Source organism: Equus quagga, chromosome 2 (genome assembly GCF_021613505.1).
Source record: "Equus quagga isolate Etosha38 chromosome 2, UCLA_HA_Equagga_1.0, whole genome shotgun sequence".
Taxonomy (NCBI): domain Eukaryota; kingdom Metazoa; phylum Chordata; class Mammalia; order Perissodactyla; family Equidae; genus Equus; species Equus quagga.
This window is the reverse complement of record NC_060268.1, coordinates 140,924,155-140,948,783: the sequence shown is the minus strand read 5'-3', so window position 1 is coordinate 140,948,783 and position 24,629 is coordinate 140,924,155. Positions and strand designations below refer to the sequence as shown.

Sequence of the window (24,629 nt, the reverse complement as noted above, 5' to 3'; positions counted from 1 at the left end):
TGACTCAGTTTCCCATCTCATCATTACCTCTAAATGCCAAACTTTCCGGAGGGGCCCCTGGAATTCATACCATCATCAGCAATATCTCCTAAATATTCAAACTTCCCTCTAAACGTTACCTTTACTTTCTGATTCCTACCCCTCTGCACCTCTCCCCGACGGAAGACACTGCTTTCTGCAGCTGCTCCAAACAGTGGCTCCCATACTTTACACAGCACAGAGACTAGGTAGGTAGATGGCAGGTATTTTTCTGTCTCTGAATTGGTGTGTCTAGAATGGTATTCTGTCTCCTTTGCCACCTTCTCCGAATTCCTCTGAAATAAATGCCGTCATATGATTACAACACTCACTAAATTCTCTTACTACAGTTATCTATAGACCCCTTGAATAATCCCTCTCATTAACAGACTACTTTAGCATCTGGCTTATTGGGTTTTTTTCTCCACTACTACACCATACTCTTATTATCATAAGTGGTCACGTTAAAAATCCACAGGGACATTCTATTTGTAGGAGCATTTGGTAGTTGATCACGCTCTCTCTTACCAGTCTTGTTCTTCACATGGCGTCCAGACTGTGGATTTTTCTAGTATTTCTGCTACCTCCTGGCAGCCACTTCTCAGTATCCTTTGATGGATCCTCTTCCTGGTCTCTAAGTGTTGAGTTCTCAAGACTTAGTGTTTGGACTGTTTCTTTAATCAACATCCATTTTCTAGGTGATTTCATCCTGGCCTGTGATTTCTTTCCTGAATCCAGATCAGCATCTGCAATTGTCTTGCCAAGAACTATGCTTGTATACTGAAAAAGCCTCACACACATAAAATCTCCAAAAATGAACTCTTGATTCCTGCTACACAGTATCTGGGGGAGGGATGGGGTTCAATCCAGAACAAAAACCTCAGAGTCATTTTTGATTTTTTCTAATGCCCCACACAGAATCCATCAGCAAATCCTTCGGCTGTCTTTTGACTCCCTTCTCAGCATCTCCCCAGCCCACCATGATGCTCTAAGCCACTATCAAATCATGCCTGGAAAGTAATGCATCAAGTTCTGTTCTCACTCTTGTCTGAAAACATTGTTTTCACACTCACACCCAACCCTGCACAACATCCAGAACAATCCTTTTATATTGGGTTATGTCTCACCTCTGTAAAAAAGCATTTAAAGACTTTCTTTTTAGCACATCTAGAATAAATCCCATATTCTAGTCCAGGGCTACGTTTCCAATCTCCTCTCCAGTCAGTCTTCTACAGTCACAATGGCCTCTAAGCTCCCTCTAGTTTTAGGGTCTTTATATTGGAATACCCAGAATGCTCCTTACCTACCTGGAATCCACAAGTCTTGCTCTTGACTAAATGAATTTACATTAAACAGCTACTGATTTTCTCGAACTACCATTTGTTTCTTTCACTAGTTTGTATTACTAGGGTGATAACTTTAGTTTTCTTATTAGTTGGATTGTTTTTTGAATTGCTCTATGTCCAACTTCTAAAACAGTGTGCACTACAAGTATTCAAAAATATTTACAGACTAAATCAATGAACTGACCCAATCAATAGTTAGTGGGACCAAAACGTAAAACAAGATAAAAATCAGCTCCGAAGGACTGTTACTTGAAAATCATAATCCAAACAGGATATAATATGATTGACTTAAATTTGTGGACCACTTTTAGCTGTAACTGGTAATTTAGATCAGGAGTCAGTATTTGGCACTGTGGAAGAGCTATTTTGCAAGCACAACTCACATGCTTTATTTGCTTGGTTGATTTTTCTCTTTCTTACTTAGGGTATTTAACGTGATCAAACTAGATGTAAGAAGAGTTTTAATCATGGTTCTCCTGGTAAGAGGGAAAGAAAGACAATTGCTCATGTGCAAAACTACAGGCGATCAACAGCTGGATTTGTTCAGGAAATTTAGGTTTCACATGAGTATGTCAATAGCTATTAAAAAAATCGATTATTAAAATACTTTCAGAAAAATAACTCTGTAATTGAGAATCTATAAGGCTCTAAACGTTTCCCAAACCGCAACGCAATATATAAATTTATTTCTTAGTAATAAAACTTGCAACTTTATGTACTGCCAGTCCTTTAAAAAATCTTTAAACATATTTGATAATAACTAACTAGAGGAACATTGCAAATTATCAACTTTCATCTTAGATATTGTATTTTGTTAATTCTTAGTAGGTTAGCAATTTTTTTGACATATCCATTTTTTTAACTTTTAGTAAAGTACTAAAATTAGTAGAGTTTTTTACATTTGTTTAACTAGCATTTGGAATTCTTTAAATTATTGCAGAAAAAATAGAGAATTTGGTTACATTATTTCTTCTAGCAGAAAACGCTAATTTTATATTTGCCATTAGAAAGTCCATTTTGAGAATCTTTGGAGTTATTCTGAATTAAACCTATTGGATGCATAATAATCTACTAGGAAAACACATTTTAATATCTTATTCAATCTAAAACATCATACATATTTTATTCCTACTTCTGTAGAAAAGAAAAAGCACAAAATGTTGCTTAGTATTCACCTCATAATTAATCTATATTTAGTTTGGCTAATTAAACTCATATATCTCCAAGTTTCAGACTATTGTTCAAACAACATGAATAACTACTCAGTCAAGGCAAACTACATGGTTATAGTTTATCCGCAAAATCTGAGCTTTTGTATTTACTTTAGTTCTGCATCTTAATAAATTTTCTCATACCTTGACTCTGAGCACAGAAGCAAACATCCTTGCATCTTCAGACACACCTCCAATGTAGAATTTTTTCTGAAATACTGGGGGATGATCATTTTCATCCTGAATCTCAATATATACTTTAGCTGTATTGCCTGGAGGATAAAAAATAAAATATTTTTTATTGGTGGTCATTCATTAGAAAAAAATGCACTGAAGTAAACACTTATTGAACTTTTTTTTGAAACAATGGAAATAGCATAAATCAGAAGGTCATCCCTAAAAATGGCATGCCTAATATTCCAAAACCCACAGAAGACTAAGAATGATACTTCTGGCATAATAATGTTAAGCTTCTGCTATTTCTTTTAATTACAAAGTCATGGCGATTCATTTTGGCTGACTTAATAGGCACTAAAGTATTGTGTTCTGCTAATTTTAATGAAACAACTCAACTGTTCATGTTCACCAACACTTTACACACATTACCAATTACACCAAAGTGACACAAATATACAAACACCTTTTGTGATCATAGAAACTACCATAAATTAAAAAAAAATATTTTATTCTTAAGCATAAAACTAGCAAACATGTTCTCTTAGCTTAAAATGTACTATAATATTTTTTTTTTGAGATTTCTTTTATTTTTTCCTTTTTCTCCCCAAAGCCCCCCGGTACATAGTTGTGTATTCTTCGTTGTGGGTTCTTCTAGTTGTGGCATGTGGGACGCCGCCCCAGCGTGGTCCCACGAACAGTGCCATGTCCGCGCCCAGGATTCGAACCGACGAAACACTGGGCCGCCTGCAGCGGAGCGCGCGAACTCAACCACTCGGCCACGGGGCCAGCCCCTATAATATTTTTATTCTAAGATTAACAGTAAGCAATGGTTGGGTGAGATGCTTAATTCCACAAAAGGGAAACAAGCTTTGTCATGCCTTAGAGGCTATGAATCATTCACTGAAAAAGATGTAGCTGGAGAGATAATTGTTGTATGACTCATAAATTCTGGGTTTTGTAATTTAAGCCATACTAAATGTACCACACAGAAAACGTTTCATCATCAAATGTTGGATTTCACCCTCTCAATCATTATACCTTTAATGAGAAATGCAGCACTTGTCACTAGTCCAAGAATGACCCTTTACAAAGTTGTAAAAGTAAATTACAAACCACATAAAATAAGCAATAAGTAATTCATCATTTTGCAAAAAGTAGATTCAAATAACATAAGTATTCTAATATATTACCTAAGTGAACTTCTCTCATACATTTCAATTAGGATCAAATATATGGCAATTGATCTACAAACTATTTATCAGGGACACCTTAATTTTGTTGCTTTATGGTATCCCCAGCTCTAACTAATGAACACCAACCCACTAGCTCAGTAGGGACACCAAGGGTGTACAATATGTCTGTGTTGATTGAATACATGAAAGAATAACCTGCATTGTCTTAGTAAGAACTTAGAAACAGGCTGCTCTCTGCTTCCTCTGGAAAAGGTCAGAGAGACAAGAGCATTAGCTCTAAGATTTTACCCTATCCTGCAGCTACTTATTTAGTTTCCTCTGATCTGTCTCTTTCCCATCATTCCTGAAGTGGAAGAGGAAAAACGTGCCAGGTCAACAGAGAAGGGGACCAGCAGGGAAGTAGGGCTAATGGCAGATTACACCTCTCTATCCAACGGTGCCAGAGCTCCAAATTGCACCCTGGTCAGCCACCAACAATCAGAGGTCATCCAAAATGAAACCGATTTTTATCTTAGTAGCACACCATTTTTATCTCTGGAATCAAAAGAGCTATGAGCTCTAAATTTAGTATTTTTTAAGAAAAGGAATCCTAGACTATAATATCACTTTTCCAACAACTTTTTTATGTTCTTAATTGATGACCACATCAGTTATGGCCCCTATTTGCAATATTGGAAAATGTAAAGGTTGATTTTCAACTCACTGTAAAGGAATAGATTTATGCTCTGAAACTTACCTACCTTCCTCCTGGCACTTTAGAAAATGATGCCAGAAGGTTAGGCCCAGGCAAAAATGTGTTATGCCATTAGGAACAATTTGTAGTTTAGCAAATCTTTTAGAAAGCTAATATTTCCATAGTATTGAGAAAAAAAATGTGAGAATCAGTGCTGCAATTTAAGGCAATGCTTAGACGTTGTATAAAAATATTATAAGTATATATTTTATAAACTCCAGAGAGACTGCAGTAAAATAATTCTTTAAAATATGAATTTAGCATTTATTAAAAATCTCTAAAATTTACATTGGAAACATCTAGATAAATATCTATTTACACTATTGATATTCAATGAGTGTAAAGCTTCTATAAAATAATTTATCCAACTTCAATAATTGAACTAAAGTTTTTCAAGTCTTTCTTTTATAAAATACTCATCTTACAAATATCATTATTACAATATAAAATACCATATTTTCATATCAATTGTGCTTAAGTCCATATTTATTATGAGACTGATATAGAATTTAACCATGTTCAATTTAGTGCTTTAAAGAAATCACAAAATAAATTATGACAATATTTCCATGACATAAATTATATTGGGAGAGTATGATTATAGAAGACCAATCACAGTACTTAAATATGTATTTAATAATTTTTTATTTTAATTTTCACCTGCCAAGTTTGGCTATCTTTAACTTTATGCAATAATATTAATAAGAATAAATATACATATATTTAACATATCTAATGATCTCAGTTTTTAATTGGTTGCTCTTCTTGCCTCTAACTTCTTTGCAATATGAGTTCATGTTAGTTTCTCCTCTTGATTTTTTAAATATTTGCCTACCAACTCTGTAGCATAATCAAATAGTATTGGAATTAGGTCATAAATTTGCACTGCTGAACTACAGAATTTCTAACTAATCTGCCAGAAAAAGAAATGGAAAGAAAATATTGCAATTATTTTATGTATACTCAGTTATATAATGCTACTGCGTTCCATTTAAATCTCATCCTGGTCTATTTTTATACCAAATAACTTCATAATATTCACTACTGCCTTACTGCATTTTGTAAGTTTGAGTTTTTTGAATCACAATTTTATTGAAAATAGAAAAAAAGCAGCACAAAAGTGTAGTTAATAGTATGCATAATTCTTTTTTCCATCTACATGAACTAATTAAAAATGCTTTTCATTTTAATCACGACTTTGTCCAAATTCAAAACCATGAACATAAATAATTTATTTTAATAGTTCCTTATTTCTCTTTAAAAGTTGAAGAATTTAAACACAAGTCAACCTCTTCACGTGTTCTATGTCTAGCTAAAATTCAATATTGGTAGCTAACAATTATTGAACGGTATGTGGCAGAAGAATTCAATGCTGTGAGATGAAACTAATATTGTAACTATTATTATTCTCATTTTTACAGAAGAGTAAAATGAGAAACAGAGAGGTTAAGTTACTTGTCCATGTTTCCTGGAATACATGGTATGGCTGAGATTTGAACCCGTTATCTGACCACAGAACCCAAACACTTACATATGCCTACTGTAGCCTCTAACTCCTTAGGAAAAATGTAAATTTGTGTACCTTAACACGAGTGAAAAGAAGTTTTAGACTTTTTTGCAAGCATGACTTTAAAGATTACAATCATAAACATCTTGACTTTAACTTTTCATAAGGAGTCTATTTACCGTGCAGTCACCTCCATCTCGGAGACCTCTTCACTGACTCCTCCCCCACCCCAGTCATTTCAATCCCACTGCTGTTTTTATTTTCTACACAGTCCTTACCTCTCTCTGAAATTACTTTAGTTGAATGTTTATTATGTGACTCCTCAATTAGAATATGAAGCACTTGACAGCCTGTTCTATATCATGTTTTTATTGAATAAGTAAACAAAAAAATACATTAACTGATTCATAAATCTTAATATTTAGCTTTTGCTGTTGATGATGTCAACCTAGTCATCCCTCTTAAGATAATACATTTTATGAGTTTGCAGTTCACTGTGTGAAACAGAAGTCCTTTTATTTGCCCTGCATTTACCCATATCCACTTAAGAAATGTCCTCAGTTGTCAGTCATCCGATTTGGTCAGAAAATAAAAGAATATCTTAAAGATACAGTAGCTAAAGCAGAAAATGAAGGGCAGGGGGACAAGAAGAATGAACCTGGAGGGCATTAGGCTAAGTGAAATAATTCAGACAAAGAAACACAAATACTGTACGATTTCACTTACATGTGGAATATAAAAAATTAGAACTTGTAGAAACAGAGAGTAGAATGGTGGTTGCTAGGGGCTGGGAGCATGGAAAATGAGGAGATGTTGGTCAGAGACACAAACTTTCAGTTATAAGATGAATTAAGTCTTTGAGGATCTAACATACACCATGATGACTAGAGTTAAAAATACTGTGTTGTATACTTGAAATCTGTTAAGAGAGTAAATCTTAAATGTTCTCACCACACACACACACAAACGGTAACATGTGAGTTGAGGGATGTGATAACTAACTTGATTGTGGTAATCATTTTACAATATATATATGTATTTTCAAATCACCATATTGCATACCTTAAATAGATGCAATTTTATTTGTCAATTATACCTGAATAAAGTTGGGGAAAAAATTGCAATGTGTCTAATCAAAGAATGTAAAATAAATGTTGGCCGGTCAAAACCAAAACGACATGTACTCATATAGCCTAATCACTAGAATAGTATTTACTTCGATGTTCTGATTCATTGACACACAACATGCATGACACTGTAGATTTTCTTGGCTCACCCACTTTCCCTGTGTGACAGGGCTAAGGACTGTATTGCGATCTTTCACCAAATTTGAGTTTTGATTATTTCAAAGGCAAAAACTTGGAGGAAAATCTGATTTAAATTCTCTAAGAGAACCTACTTTTTATCTCCTTAAGTATTCGAAGAATCTTTGGGTATTTTTAGGTCCATAGCATATTCTTTATTTAAGGTAGTTATAAAGTTCATAACAACAACAAAAAAAGATGCAGGGCAAGAGAGGGGGCAAGCAGTGTTGACAAAATGGATAAGAGAACATTGCAAAAGAAAGGACACAAGTGCCTGATGTTCTGGTATCATCCTACAGTCTTCTTTCTGTTTGGGTAAGACAATATAAGCTTTCGAAGGAGATCCACAGGAGATGAAGGAAATTACAAGGTGGACTGTGTTTTTATTACTGTTACACAGTCTTTATGGTCTAAAGCACTAAATGGATTTTTTGAATTGTATCATTATGATGGTAAATGGTTTATATATTCTCCAATGAGTCTTGCAGAGGACTTTCAAAATGCTTGGAACATCAGACTTACATTTGTTACTTTGCTGATGCCAAGAGATTAAAGTTAGTTCTTCACTAAAACACACAGACACACCCACAAATATCTTTTTATGCTGTTTTTCCTTTAATACTATTTTTGCATATGCTCTACTGGCAAATTAATTCTTTTGAAGCCCTGTGACTTCCTCACAGTAAGTGTTTAACAATATTAAATTAGACTGAAATTGCTACCACATCCTCACCTGGTGCCCACTTAAATAAAAATGAATCTCTCTATTTTATCCCCATAAATTAAATAAGATAACGTATTTTAAGCCCTTAAAAATCACAGAGCCAAACAACTACATGTCGTTAAGCAGACCTCTCTTAAAGATAACAGATTTTTTTAAAGTTTAATATTAGGAAAATATTGATTCTGAAACCATTTCATAATTCTATGGACTATTTGGAATTACCTTGAAGATTCTTGGTATTTATACTATTGTTAATTTATTCTCTGTTCCTTTGCCCTAGTTTACATATCTGATAAATGACTAGTTGTATAAAGCAATGTTTAGAATAGAAGGATCATCTAAATAAACACTTAATCTGATCTTACTAAGGGGTATAGACAGTTATTCACTAAGAAAAAAAAGTAGGATTTGAAAGAAAAGAAAAAATATGCTAGAAATATGTTATAGTGTGTTTATTAGATAGAATTAGCAGAAATATATTTACATGATGTTTTGAAAAATGAATTACTAATTATGTTAGAACGGGAAAAGTCCTTCCTTCCTATTTCTCAGCTTTTCACTCTGCAGGAATTGTATTTAGTTATATTTATACACACTATCTATTTTCAGTAGCTAGGAAGCCCAGAGAGATCCAATTTTTTGAGGTTCGTTTTAATAGTTTCCTAATTTTGCTTTGACATTGACTTAATTAGCTTTTGCATGATTTTAATTGCTTGCATCTAAAACATACATTTTGTGTATATGTTTGCTGAAGGTTAATAACTAAATTAAGGATATAACTGCATGCAACTATTGGCTTCAAAAACTGACACTCAGATTAGCATAATATATACTTGATTTTCACCCCTAAGTCTTTTAGTGAAGAAAATGATGACATTGGCAATTTTACTACTATAGCGATGAGATAACCATAAGAATAATATTCTAAATATTAATTACTGCTTGGCTTTGTGTCCATATTAACATATTTTTCCATTGGGAAAATTTAATGAACTGAGTTTCTCTGTAGATGGTAACCATCAAAATAAAAGCTAAGACCACAATATGTTTCTTTTCATTGGTATTGCTGGCATTTTGTGCCATTCTTGTGAGACCAAACCGATGCTTCTAGAGGCTTTTGCAACAGGATGATTATTACTTTTTTTTTTTTAAAGATTTTATTTTTTTCCTTTTTCTCCCCAAAGCCCCCCAGTACATACTTGTATATTCTTCGTTGTGGGTGCTTCTAGTTGTGGCATGTGGGATGCCGCCTCAGTGTGGTCTGATGAGCAGTGCCATGTCCGCGCCCAGGATTCGAACCAACGAAACACTGGGCCGCCTGCAGCGGAGCGCGCGAACTTAACCACTTGGCCACGGGGCCAGCCCCCCATATTACTTTTAACTCAGTCTGTTTCCATCCAGAATAAACAGACACTATTTTAATTCATTTGTATCTATTAGACACCAACTCTCTACACAAAGCAGCTTAACACAGGATCCACTGGGACCAAGCAAACTGCTGTAGCTATAAACTGGGGAATAAAATATTTACGCACAAGTTGTGGAAGCAGAGGCTGGGTCAAATACCAGTAATATCCCGTGTACACTGTGTTACCTTTCATAGGGTACTTACATTTTCTGAGCTAAAGTTTCTCATCAATAACATGGTAGTAAACATAAATAATTAACTAGAACGAGCAGATACGTGTAAAATCTTAAATGCTAAATGGTGGTTTCACTATTTCAAACATGACTCAGAGCTTCTTGACTCTCAAGGTGGGAGGGAGAAAGCATTAGCAACATTATTATTATTATTATTATTTATTATTATCATTATCAGAAGGAGGGATAACAGCAATGCCATGAAATTAAAAAAAATCTTAGCACGGAATTATTTCAAAAAATTGTTTCATATGGGATATTATATAGGAAATATCAAATAGTGTAGTAGAAAATACAGTTTTTTACTGCAAATAGAAGAATTTAAATAGTAATGAAATACTATTGGCAAACATAGTAAACGTGCCTCATTAAATAGCCATACTTTTGTTTAAATAACAAGACTATGAATTAACAGAAAATTCATTTTAAAAAGTCAACAGTCTTTGAGAAAAACAGACAGTGTACAATATTTAATGTAAAAATATTCTGCTGACACTACAAGCCTAAAAGAAGCATTTTATCCTAAAATGCAGAGCCATAGCTGTGAAAAAATAGTTTGAATAGACATTAAATGAACTCTGTATTTTTTGACATATACTTAAAAGCTAAAGTATATTTTTAAGCCCAAAGCTCTTTTATTTAAATAGAAGTAATGATTGATAAATTTGGTAACATATATAATAAATGAGCAAAAAAATCAAGCCAACAAACCAAAAGATTGTGTCTTGGAAATGTAAGTCACCAAGAACTTGAAAAGGTGCATTGACTGTAGTGACTAATGTCACATAGGCAGTCTTGTATTTTCATACATGCCCCTAAACATAAACACACACATGTGCAATCAGAAAGAAATGTTTTGGGGCCAGCCCGGTGGTGCAGTAGTTAAGTTTGCACGTTCCGCTTCTGCGGCCCGACGTTCGCCAGTTCAGATCTCGGGTGAGGACATGGCATTGCATGGCAAGCCATGCTGTGGTAGGCATCCCACATGTAAAGTGGAGGAAGATGGGCATGGATGTTAGCTCAGGGCCAGTCTTCCTCAGCAAAAAGAAGAGGATTGGCAGCAGATGTTAGCTCAGGGCTAATCTTCCTCAAAAAAACAAAAAAAAAAGAGAAAAGAAAGAAATGTGCTTTTTTTCCTCGAGATTATAAAGGAGTTGCATCTGAAAAGGTATAGAAGAATTTATCAAGAAGACTTTAATAAGCCTGCTATGGTTTACCCTCTTTTAATGCAAGGGAGGGAGGGGCATTACTCCTTTTTTGAATAGCTTCTCTGCATTGGTTCCTGTACTAGCTGCTTTGTTTACAATATCTCTTTAAAACCTTTTAAATAATCCATGAAATAGATATTGTCACTTCTAGTTCTCAGATAAAGAAACGAGACTTAATGAGATTAAGTCAACTAGTATAAGGCTTTATATCCTGACATGGCTAAAATTCATACCCAGGTCTCTCACCATAATGCAAATAACATCTGTAATAAAAACATGGTTACTCTCCATTAGGGACTAGAGATCATTTTCTCCCAGTTTCTAGATTACAAACAAACAAATAGTAGAAACCAAATAAAAGATTTCTGAATGAAAAGATGTCTATTTCAAAGAACAGACTATTACAGTACTCCTTCTATATTTGGTTATAAGACTAATGGCTAATGTTTGGAAGGATTTATAAATGCCTATGGAATTGCTGAAGGAGGAGAAAAACAGCACTTTAAAAAATACGATAAAACATTTAATAGCAATGCAAATGAAAGCCTTTGCTCTTTAATGCCAAGATAACATGGGCATCAGGTAAGCTTCCAATTGCTTCTCTAAGTTACTGGCTTAAAAGGATACAAATGTATTATCTTATGGTTCTGTAGGTCAGACTGGGTCTCACTGGGCTAAAATTAAGATGTAGGCAAGCCTGCATCATTTTCTGGAGGCTTTAGGAGTATATCTGTTTTCTTGTCTTTTCCAGATTCTAGAAGTGGTCTGCCTGCATTTTTTGGCTCATGGTCCCCTTCCATCTTCAAAGCTAGCAATGGACAATCAAGTCTTTCTCATGCTGCATCCCTCTGACACTGACAATCCTGCCTTCTTTGACTTAAAAGGATGCTTATAGTAACATTGAGCCTGTCCAGATAATCCAGGATAATTGATCCATCTGAAATTCTTAATTTAATTACATCTGGGAAGTACCTTTTTCCATGTAAAGTAACATTCATGAACTCCAGAGAATAAGACATGGACATCTCTTGGGGGAAAGAGCATTATTCTGCCTACAAAAGCCATATTAGCACTTTTGTTAAAAAATGTAAAAATCAGAGAAGACACTATATTTATGAAATGGAAAAGTTTTAGGGTGCTTTCAGTCAACCACATTTAGGTCCTAATATAACTTTGAAAAGGTAAAATAGGATTTTCTTGTCTGCCCACTATCCCTTCCTCCCTTATTTTGGACTAAGAACTCCATCTTTTCCCCCTTGGGTTACTCTACCTCCATATTCCCTGTGCTCTTAGTGGAACTGTCAACCACAGTGCTCTGCACTCCACCAGTGGCCAAGGGTCCATGTCTCAACCCGGGGTGATCAGATTCTCTCTCTCAGACACTTGACCCTTGAGCTGATTGCTGGTTGCTTGAAGGTGCATGACCTCAGCTGTGTTGATGGCACTGCCCCAAAAAAGCACTGTTTTGAGTTTCTGATCAAGATTGCTGAAGTTTCTCTCTTTGTTTATCCTTCCTTAGATCCTATTCAGCTTTTTCTTTGATTGTACAAACCACCAAGAATTCTGCTGGTAAGCTCTTTTTAGTATAAGTCAAGCAGAGGTGGTTCCTGTTGCTTCCAACTAAATAATCATTTCAAGTGCGGTTGGGAAGGACCGATTTAGTCCACATCAGATAATGGGGACCATATCTCCCTACCTACCTTGAGTTTGGATTTGCCCTCTCAAGGTATCAAAAGACATTATAAAATGCCAAGTTTTCATTTACTGTTGCAAAACTTAAGTATTATATTTTAGCATATTTTCCCCTTTGTCATCATGAATGATTACATTATTTTGACTTGTTTTTGGGGAGAAATGTCTGTATTTTTGTATATATATTATCTGGTTGCCAATCAAGATAGGGGTACTCAAATCTAAAGATTCCAAAGGACGGTATGACTGCTTTTATAACATGTCACAACCTACAACCATTGGTTACACAAAGAACTTAGAGAGAAACACATAGGATCATATATACACTAATTCAGAGTAGATGAAGCACTTTTAGTATGGCATCCCTATATTTTTAAGTGTCACTCAAACGTATCACAGCTAGTAATAATAATAATAATAAAATAATAGTAATAATTATTATAGTTTTATTTATTGGATGTTTCCAATGCTCTAAGTACTTTACAGACATCATTTTGATTAACATTCTCCAAAACCCCAAACCTTATAGCAATACTTACCTTGATATCATGATGAAGATTCTAGAGCTCAGAGAGGTTAGCAAAGATCAAGGATATATATGGAACCCAGGCCTATCTGATACCAAAGTCAAGGACCTTAAACAATTTATTGTGTTAAATTTTTAGGTATCTGCCGTTTCTCTGCTATTCTATTAAGGTAATTTTGAATCTGAGCTGTGTCACTAGTAAATCATCTGAGGTATAACATTTTTCTTAATAAATATTCTTTACAAAACTTCCCTTTACCTCTTGTTCTTTGATCTCATAGATATCTTACCATTTATGGAATATCATCTAATAGGAATCTTTCACCAGTGAAATTGAGCTGCTGGACTGTTTAAAGGATCTAACTGTCTTGTGCATTTTAATAAGACATAAACATAGCAATCTCTATCAAGGAATCTTGATGGCAAGCATATGCTATAAATAACTGGTAACAGACTTTCAAAGTTGAAAGTGACAGCATTTAAAATAATGATTTCCTTTACATTATTCGTCTGTAATTATTTTTAAAATATTACAGAGGGGACTAATTAGGTACAATATAGCAAGAAGGAGAAAAACAGGAACACGATTGATTAATTGAACTTATAATAGTTCTTGGGGATAAAAAATGGATTCACTTCAGAAGAAGAATTGGCTACTAGACTTCAGTTTTGAATAATGATTAGAAAGAATGACAAGCTAAATTTATGTTTCTTATCTCTAAAACATAAAATGCTCAGTTTCTGCTTTTGAATTAATATACTATGTAAATTAAGCTGAAATGAATGCCTCATAAAAATATAAAAATTAATAAAACCGGGGAATGTTGGAGAATACACTACTTTTAATTTTGTGTTTATTATGTAGATAAAACCAAGAAATCCTTTACCTACTACAACCTCCCTGTTTTCTTCCACATACAAGTCTTCTCTATTTATTTGACATTAACTGTAGTTAATGTGTGGCCCTACTGTCATTCAACTTATTTTCTTTAGCCGTACATTTTCCTGAAAGTCTGTAACGTTTGATGTTTTCCCCATCCTCTGTCTTTCTTGAAACCCCTCCTCTCCTTTGGCACCAGGCCATCATTACACAAATTTTCTTCCTCTTTCCATGGCCTCTCCAATGGCTGTTCCTTTCTCTCACTCACTAAATGAAGGGCTTCCCTCAAACTCAACCTTTTGCTCTTCTCTCCTGCCAGTATCTCAGACGGACAAGGCCCGATGGTCCTGCAGGATCATTAATTCTTTTGGTTCGGCAAATTAACAAGTAACCAGGACTTTGGATCTGGGTTAGCTCAATGGATCCAAACCGCCTCTCTCTGATACAAGCTGCTTAGCTTCATCATCTCCTCTGCTTTAGGACATATTTCCTAAACTGTGAAGCTCTCATTGTTACAGTCATTGAAGTTTTCCTTAGCCTCATCTCCAAATTTCCTTTAAATATGTAGAGTAGCACCATTTTGAGTCCCTCACTTTTACCTCCTATTATGGTGTATTCAGGAATGTGCAAATTAATTTCTTCTCTCTGTGGTTTTTGGAAGCTTGAGAGATGTTCTTTTTCTTTGACTCCTTTCTGCTTCATTTATCCAATTAAATCTTTTTTTACATTTATACCATGTGATGTTATTGACCCTTTGCGTAACAATCCCTTGGCTTAAATAATCATTCTATATGACTTCTGCCAAAATCTATATGCCCAGTCTCGAACAGCCTTCAAAAGTTCAGTTCCTTATTTCCAGTTACTTTCTCAATTTAATCCATGTTACCCAAGATCAAAAGTATAGAATTATCCTTGATTTATTTCTTTCTCTTCATGGCCAGTCATGAAGTCTTATCAACTTTTCTTTTGCTCATGTCCTACATTTTCCCCATCTCGCTGGCTGTGATGGTTAATTTTACGTGTCAACTTGACTAAACTAAGGGAAGTCCAGATAGCTGGCAAAACACTATTTCTGAGTGTGTCTGTGTGAGTGCTTTGGTATTTGAATCAGTAGACTGAGTAAAGAAGATCACCCTCACCAATGTGCTTGGTTATCATCCAATTTGTTGAAGGCTTGGATAGTACAAAAAGGCGAAGGAAAGGCAAATTGACTCCCTGCTAGAGCTGGGTCATCCATTTTCTTCTGCCCTCAGATCCTAGTGCTCCTGGTTGTTGGGCCTTCAGACTCAGACTGGGACTCACACCATGACCGTTGGCTTTCCTGGTTCTCAAGCATTTGGATTTGGACTGGAACCACACAGCCAACTTTCCTAGGCCTCCCTCCTACAGACAGCTGATCATGGGACTTCTCAGTCTCCATAAGAAATCTTTCTTCTATATATCTCTCCATAGACTCTATCAGTTCTGTTTCTCCAGAGAACCCTAAGATACTGGCCCAATACAAGTTTAGGTCTACACTACTCTTTTAACATTCATTCTGTCTCTCTCCAAGTTACCCTGCATGCTGAGCTAACTTTTGTCATGTTATTTCTCTGCCTAAAAATAATCCACAAGCACTTTATCTCTGTATCCGTATTTTAAATAGCTCTGAAAAAACACAAAACAAAAACACACAGGGAGCATCCTAAGCATTCAGATTTTCATTTTCTATTTCCAGATATCTGAATTCAGTAGGTTTGGGGAAAAAAGAATACAGAAAACATTTTTTGAAAAGCATCTCAAGTGACTATCATCAGGTAGTTCAAAGATCATATTTCGAGAAATACTGCTTTGTGATGTTTCTTTTACTTATCTGCTTCCAATTTCTTTTCTTCATTAATTCTTCATTACCACTATGCTACTCATTGTCCTCTGAAGTCCCCTTGTAAATTCCTTTCTCCAGGCTTTTCCTTCTAATTTTCTCCCTCAATCCTTTCTCCTTCCTTCTTCCACCTCCCCTAATCAGAATGCATTAACCTAAACAAAACCAGTTATTGCTTCAACTGAGGTTTTCATTTCCCATCTCAGTGAAGAAACTATTTAGTCCATTGCAGCCATTGTTCTCGTTAAACTCAAACCATGCGTGTCTATGTTTCTCTTACATCAATTAGTCATGTACTTCTTTGGTGTTACTACTTATTTTTATACTTAAGCTTCATAGTTTCTCCACTAGAATATAAACTCCTTGAGGATAATGAGCTAATCTTGTAGATACTTATCCCCTTATAGCACTGAGAAAAATGCTTATGCCTATCAAGTACTCAATACATTTGCCAAATGTACAGTTTATCATGATCCCTGTAGCATGAATATAATGTTTCAGGAGCCATGTGACAGGAAATAGAATCATGTTACTGTGTTTCAAAAATAAAATGAGCATAGTTGTTGCAAGTAAAATAATAACTGAAAAAGTATTAGTCTGTTTGAAAGTTTATATGATGTATGTATATGTTTGTATATATATATACTTACATTCACATATATACACACACACACAACCACATATATAATAATTGCTTGGTTTTCTTTGTTCTTACATATTTCTCCTTGTATCCATTAGTACAACTTAGGATATTATTCTTAAAAATAAGATATATATCTTCCCTGCATAATTAAATATGAAATACAGTCCGAGTGTTCACGTGTCTTACATAAATTATCTTGACCCTGCATAATCGTAATTAGGAATACCAGCATTAGTCAAAGAGTAATAACAATTACAAGAGGACTCACAAAGCCTTCACCAATACATGTAATCAAAGATAATAAGAGAGATCTGATCTCACGGTCAGAACAGCACAATCCCAGCATCCCACACTGCCCGTATATTTACCACTTTTATCTTGGAATGCACTAGATTCTGTTACTTGCCCATATATCTAGCATTTTATTATCACTTCACTTGTTAACTCATAAAATGTCTGTAAATGTGATGCAATTCACAGTCACTGAGAATTATAAAATTACGATTCTATTAATTAATCCAGGTCAGAATTACATACATTTTGGCCAAAGTCAATCATAACAAGAGCTAACAGTAAGTATAACATGGTTTTTTAATATAAATAATAAATGTCCAAAAGTGAAAGTTGGGTAGAACGACAGATCACACAAGAGCATTGCTTTGATGGCACATTAGACCATGGCATCAAACAGAATTTACTAGGCAAATTCTCTATTGTATGGCAAAAAAGCAATCACTATTTTTCACTGAAATAGTTTTTCTCCACCCCCAGGCTGTTATCTATACTATCCTCTCCTTCAGGAGCCATCTCAAATTTTATCTTCTCTGAGGTCACCCACACAGTACATGTGTTCCTGTGATGGGAACTGGATCAATACAAAATTGCATATCACAACTTTGCCTTTGAGAACTCACAGACAAGATGCGTTTGTTCCCCATAAGACAGGGACAATGGATGATTAAGGAAAGCGTAAAAAGAGGAGAGCCTTGTATTAGGAGTTTATCTGGAAAACAATGAAGAAAGACATTTTTAGGCAGAAGGAATAGTGCGAGCAAAAAGAGCAAGAGGTAATTATTCCTTGAGATTAAGTGAAAATAACTCAATCAATATGGAAATTGAGAAACGCAGTGACCTAGAAAATTCTAAGCAGGATTGAGAACCCCACTGAAGCTGAGACAAAGAAAACTTCTGAAGATTCATCCTATTTAAGTTCCTTCTATGTGGTACTTTTTCCCATATTTCTTTCTATTATTTAAACATAATGCTGAAATTTATTTTCGTCCAATTAATGGGAAACATTTTTTTTTAACCAAGAAGTTCAGCTGCTTGTTTAAGGCTGGTCAAAATAGAATATATCACTAAGAGAAATGAATGTTCATCTTCCATTTGTTATAAGAGGTAACAATAAAGAAAGTTAATCTAACGGCTATACTGAATCTTCAGTGAAATATTAAAAAGACTAGTGCTGCCTAACTTTACAGTGAAGACCTGACTTTGATTATATAACAACAGACTGGAGATGGCCAATGAATGCACTCATAAATGATATTAAGAATTAATGTATTTAGGGGCCGGCCCCACGACTGAGTGGTTAGGTTCTCACGCTCTGCTTTGGCGGCCCAGGGTTTTCCCAGTTTGGATCCTGGGTGAGGACATGGCACCACTTGTCAAGCCATGCTGAGATGGCACCCCACATGCCACAACTAGAAGGACCACAACTACAAAAGTATACAACTATGTACTGGGGGGCTTTGGGGAAATGAAGGAAAAATAAAATCTTTTTAAAAAAAGAATTAATGTATTTAGCAGAAAATTCTGATAATTTACCTTCATATTTTTAAAGGCTACAGTGAATTTTATGCGTAAGTTATCCAGATAGCAGCTTCATTTTCCTTTTCTGGGAAAGTTGATATCTATAATGTATGTGATTTAACAAATTTCACTTCTGTGCATAGTTTCATGTGCTTAGTTTGCCTCTATTGAAATGGGAGTTTTCTGAAGCAAAGGGCATAGGTTATCTATTGCATAGCTCTGGGGCTTCATTATTAATGAAATGATTGCTGCCCTCAAAAACAAATTATAAGGTGGCAATAACATTCGTGAATCACTACATGATCTCTATTTTGAATCCCAATTTAAATGCAGACTAAAAAAGCTAAGAAAAAATAAATCATTAACTCTGTTAATTAAACAGAAATTCCCAAGAATGAAAAAAATTATCTCTTTTGGCTTTAGGCCCCAGGACTTAGCCTTAGTTGTAAGTTAAGGGGAACCACTTTATTCTTTCTTAGACTTAAATATTTTCATTTTGATTGCACATGAAAGCAATATAAAGTATTTTCCTCATGAAATATGATTTTTTCCTTCATATTACATATGAAGAAATATATAGTATAATCTATACTCTAATTTTAAAAGTTCATCACACATCATTGTTGTCAGTTCAACACATCAATTTTGGGGTCAATGAAAGAACATTGCCTCAATGTACTTGGTTTCAGAAATATACTAATAAAATTCTTAAGCCATTTAAAAATTACATTTCCAAGCAAAGATATTTTTCACAATTGAATTGTTTTCTTGAACAGATAAATTATTTCATTGAAAATGTAATTATTTCAACTATGTATTTATATAAGATGCCTAGAATGTTTGGAACAAATGAACCATAAAGAACATTAAGGTATTGGTTTTCATAAAGAAGTCTCCAAGTTTGAAAGTAATAGAGTATGATAGAGTTTCTAAAACTGTGGCCATGTATTTATCATGCAAATATAAGGCCTTGAACGTACGCGTGATTGTAGGACTGAAAATGTAACGTGTGACATGCGCACTGTTGTTACCTAGGTTCTAGGAGGAGTGCCTTTGTAAGTCAGTTAATCATGAGTAAAAGGAGTCATTAGTATTATTTGTCACAGACCTTCTGTTTGGACCTAGAAAAGCCAAGAAAATGAAATGTATTATAAGCTTGTACCCTAAAGCAAAACCATAAGATGAAATCAATAGTGTTTGAGTTGTTTTCTCACCAGTTTAAGGTTTATCTTAATTGCCCTGTCATTTATTCCTCACAGAAAGGCTAATTATTAAATCAAAACACAATGATATATTTATAGAATCCTATGGTTTTTTCTTTCACATTTAAAGATAATTATAATTTTACCATAAAAAAATTGCACTTCGATTGTGAAATTCCATAAATTAAACTGAGCTATAAAGATATATATTATTGCTTTTGTTCTCCATAAAAATAAAAGAAAGTCGATGACTCTGTGGAAGTTTTCCTTGACACAGGCTCCTTGAAGCCTCTTTGGGACCAATAACATTTTATCCTGAACACAGGAGAGACTGAGTTGGTCTGGGGTGATAGAGATCATAGGAACAAAAGAAGACTCATAATTTTGAAATAACATATTAGAAACATTAATGCATTCACATTGTCTTTCATTCATAAAATGAAGATAATTATTTGATTAAAAATAATGATCAATATGGGAGCCACGGAAGAAAATATGGACACCTGCCAGAATGGGACCAGCAGAAGAGAAATAAAAACTAGAAATCTGGAGAACCAGAGAGTTTGTGATGAAGGAAAACTGAGAAATCAACATTACTTTCCAGCTGTATTGGAGGGTGAAAAATCTTCCAAAGCTTTTCAGAGTCCTTACAATATCAAGTTCTGTGAGGGAGCTCCTGGGCGCATTCCCATGATTAAAAACAGTTTACCAGCTCTGTCTGTCATAATGACTACCTAAATTACAGCAATGAAAAGGCTGCAAGTCTGCTATGGTATAGGGAGTATTGGTGGTACATAAGCTTCATATTTGTATACTGTTATTCTGATATTCAAATCCCTTCACTATCTGGCCTTAACTTTCCGGATTCACTCATTCATTGGGCAAATCTTTATTGAGTATATTTATGTGCTAAGCATTTTAGGCTTTTGGGATGTGTCAATAAACATAACAGACAAAATCTCCTGCCCTCATGCAGCTTAAATTCATTACAAATGTTTCTACTACATTCTGCTCTCCAGCCATGCTGAAACAGTATGCTGAATATGGACAGATGGAATATAATTATAAAAGTCTGGTTTTTCTTTTCTACTATCCCTTTTATCCTAGTGATTTGAGATGGTCTTTTTTCTTGCTGTTGAATGAAAGCTCAAGAAATCCAATCATTTCTTTAAAAAAACCAAGCGATTCTAGTTAATAGGAAGTAATAGATCGTAATAAGTTTTAAAATAAAAGACTCTCTAATTCAATGCATTAAGCAATATTTCAAATTTCATCTAAAGGTAAAACTCTTTCTCCCTTCCCAGCTAAGATATGCTCCTGGAAAGTCTCCTGCCTTTGGAGAAGAGGTTGAAAGAGACTTCTTTTTTCTTTATTAATCACCTCCTCACCCCTTTACTAGCAGCTGATTTTTTAACATTCAGTCTGCCATCATCTGGTGTTGGAGATTGAGGAGGAAAGATTGGTAAGGTTGGCAGCAAAATTCCAACTTAAATATTACTATTGTGGAATGGTTAAATGCTCTTTGGGGTAGACCTGTGTTTAGAGCAGACATTGTCAATGGGGCACGTTCAGCGCTGGTGTGCTCTCCTGCAGTAACTTGATTTTGGAAGTGCATTTAAATTAATCCCATTTGTCACCTTAGTAGAAATTCAGCAGTCCATCTCCAGCTTTTGTTTTTTGCTTTTCATCACTCCTGCAGGTGACCCTACTGAACAGGATTATGAAAACTATCATTCACATGTGTCCCAAATCCGGACCTTGGGTAACATTCAGTGGCTCTTTGCCTGCATAATTCCGAGCACGGGCTTACCTCAATGTAGCTGTAACTCCCCTCTGCTCCAACCATCAAAATAGCTTGTCAGCTCTATAGTTTTCCCTCTAGATTTATATAACAGGCCTCAGACACAAATTCACTAAGCTTCCTGAAACATAGGGACACAGTGGTCTCACTCCAGTTGCCAAGATTAAACTTGACATGGAAGGGTATATATTCCCACAACACCCCTTTTCTGGGTATGAGTGTGTTGTGGAAGAGAATGCAAGCACAACTTTACAACGTTTTTTTCCCAAAAGAATACTTCACACAAAATCGTTTCTGAATCTCTATTCACTGGACATTTTTTATGCTCTTTGGGAACAAGGGTTTTTTAGAGCAGTTAACTATTGTGCTGTTTTCTTTTGTTTTTTAAAAATATCTTTGATAATCTGTCTCTACTTCTTGCACATCTCTTTGCAATCTTAGGTCTATTGTATCTTGGTAACTTTGTCAAAACTTCCAATTTAATACTTATTTTTTCATCCTTTCTAATATATGCTTACTATGTTTGGAATTGCCCTTTCAAACTGTTTCTACTCATTCTTCAGGATACAGCTCAAGTGCCAACTCATTTGAAAAGTTTTCTCTAGTCATTCATATATTAGTTTTCACTCTTCTGTGCTATACTGCACTGTGTACCAACACCAGCCAGCTCTGTAGGTGCTAGACCAATAGTCAGTGATGTGCTAAGCCTAGAATTTGTTGAAAAGAAAAAAACAAAACAAGGGATATATCATGTTTGTGACTTATTGGGATATTTTTTATTTTCACTAGTTTTATTTTAGCAGTAGGCTAATGAACCAGTAGACGAAAATTACTTTATCTTTCTCTTTATGTTTCTTTTTCAATTATTGGGAAAATTTGTTCTTCAAAAATGCTTTCCGTTAATTTGGATTATGTTATTCACCATTCATTCCTTCATTCATATGATTTATATTTATTATATAACCCACTACTTCCAAGTATGATTAAGGAAGTTTAAAAGACAAAAGCTAGTAGTTAAGAAAGGGGGAAAAATGTATCTAGAGGCCCTGAATGAAAAATCTAAAGCACTTGAGTGAACACTGAATCCTAAACTTATTAACAGCCAACACAGTATGAAAACCCAGGAGGGCTACATAGCTCCCGTTCTCTCAAATTCATCTATGGTGACAAAATTTCACTGATTCAACAAGCATTTCAAATATCCTTGCTTTAAAATACGTATTTAGGGATTTGAGGAAGATGATTAAGGTTACAATGCAATGTTTGAATCTTCCAGAATCTCCCCTCATTACAAAGATTTGGATATCCAAATATTGGGAGACAGTATACCATGGGCCCCTTGCACTCCTACACATCTTGCTGAGGGTGCCAGAGTTGCAGTGCCCTGATCACATTTTTCACCAGGGACACAGGACTGTTTACGCAGCTGGCAGTTCTGACAAGTGAGATAATGTCTTGCAGGAATGCATCACGGAGTCCAGCAAATTCCCTGATCTCTCTTCTGACAGAGACTTGCTATAAAAGTGGCAGAATCTCTAAGCTCAGAGTTCCTCTCCTGTGGTACGCTCCACTCATGTGCAGGTTTTACCTGGTCCAACATTTTGCCTATGAGGTTTAGAGCTTAGGGAGCCGCATGGCTATGCTGATTGCTATGCTGATCCTTCTGCTAACACTTTTGTTGTGAATAATAAGGTCCTTCTTCTCTGACTCAGTACTTTTTCTGTCTTTTATCAACATCCATGGAACTTTGGCAGGGCTAAATTATTAACCTGTGATAGTTATTTCTGTGGGAGTTCTCCTGCTTTTCTTCCTCACTATCAAATTTATTTAAGTAGGATAATATCCTAGGATCAAACCAAAAGCTACAGATAACATCTACAACTAAATAAAGCAACAAGCTAACATCCAAATCAGAGAATATGAGTAGTTGTGGAAAACAAACGACAGAAACAAGATCTCTGCGTTATCAGCAAGTGTGATGATAATTGCTTTTGAGGAAGTTCAGGGAAGACTAAAAGTTTCTATTGGTCCTGAAAGCTAGTGAGCCTCAAAGTCGTCAACATGAACTAAATGGAGAAGTAACTAAGCTAATTGAAAGAAGTAGCAGGACAAAACTCCACACTAAGGAGAAAACACTGAGAACAGACTAGAAATGGAGCAAGACAGGCAAAATAGGGGCAAAGGAAAGAAAATTTCTCCAATTAAAGTTGGAGTGCAGAAAAAAGCAGGCAGATCTCTAAAAGTAGAAGGGTAAACTCTTTAACACAATGAAAAGAACTGAAACAGATAGTCTAGAGCTATGAATTAGAAAAGCTATCCTAGCCCACCTTCCTTTTTGAAAAGTATGGAAAAACTAATTTCACTTAAATATGAAAGACAGAAAAAGATCATGCTCAAAGCCACAAGGTAAAAAGAGATTAGCAAACAAAATAATGGCCCTAAAAAAATGAAGGCATTTGTTTTAAAAAGGTGAAAACTACAGCTTAGTATTTTGAAACAAACTAAAATAATTTATGAAAAAAAAGAGAAGCTATGGAAGAAAAACACATATCAGAATTAGAAAAATCCATAAATGAAAATTTAAAAAAATCTGAACCCTTCTTGCGGGACATTTGGTCCCATCCAAAACATCATAAGACATTTGGCCCACAAGACTTTTGTTCCATTAGACATTTGGTCCACACCAAAACATCCTTGACATTTGGTCCTGTCCAAAATGTCCATTAGCATATTTAGTCCCTGCCAAACAGTTTTGGACAGGATCCAATATCAAGGACCTTTTGGCATGGACAAAATGTTTCCATGGATGTTTCGGACAAAACCAAATATCAATGACCTTTTGGCATGGACCAAATATCTAGTGGACATTTTGGACAGGACCAAATGGCCCTGCAGATGTCAAAGACCTTTTGGAGTGGACCCCATGTCTCCGTGGAAGTTTTGGACAGGGCTAAATGTGACCAGATATCAAGGACCTTTAGGTGTGAATCAAATGTCTTATGGACCAAATGGTTTATAGACATTTTGGACAGGACTAAATGTCAAGGACCTTTTGTAGTGGACCAACTGTGCTATGGATGTTTTGAAAAGGACCAAATGTCTGTAATCATCTAAATGAAGAAAGATATTAAAAGAGGTTAGAGAGAATGT

The 24,629-nt window shown here is 35.0% G+C and overlaps 1 protein-coding gene across 1 annotated transcript in view; it reads right to left on the bottom strand.

Moving 5' to 3' along the window:
- The window catches only part of PCDH15 (protocadherin related 15), an 874,042-nt gene that overhangs the window by 86,124 nt on the left and 763,289 nt on the right, over nucleotides 1-24,629 (bottom strand). The window contains exon 28 of the mRNA XM_046654051.1: nucleotides 2,720-2,847. Within this exon, the coding sequence (XP_046510007.1) occupies nucleotides 2,720-2,847 (128 nt within the window). The remainder of the gene's footprint in view (nucleotides 1-2,719; nucleotides 2,848-24,629) is intronic.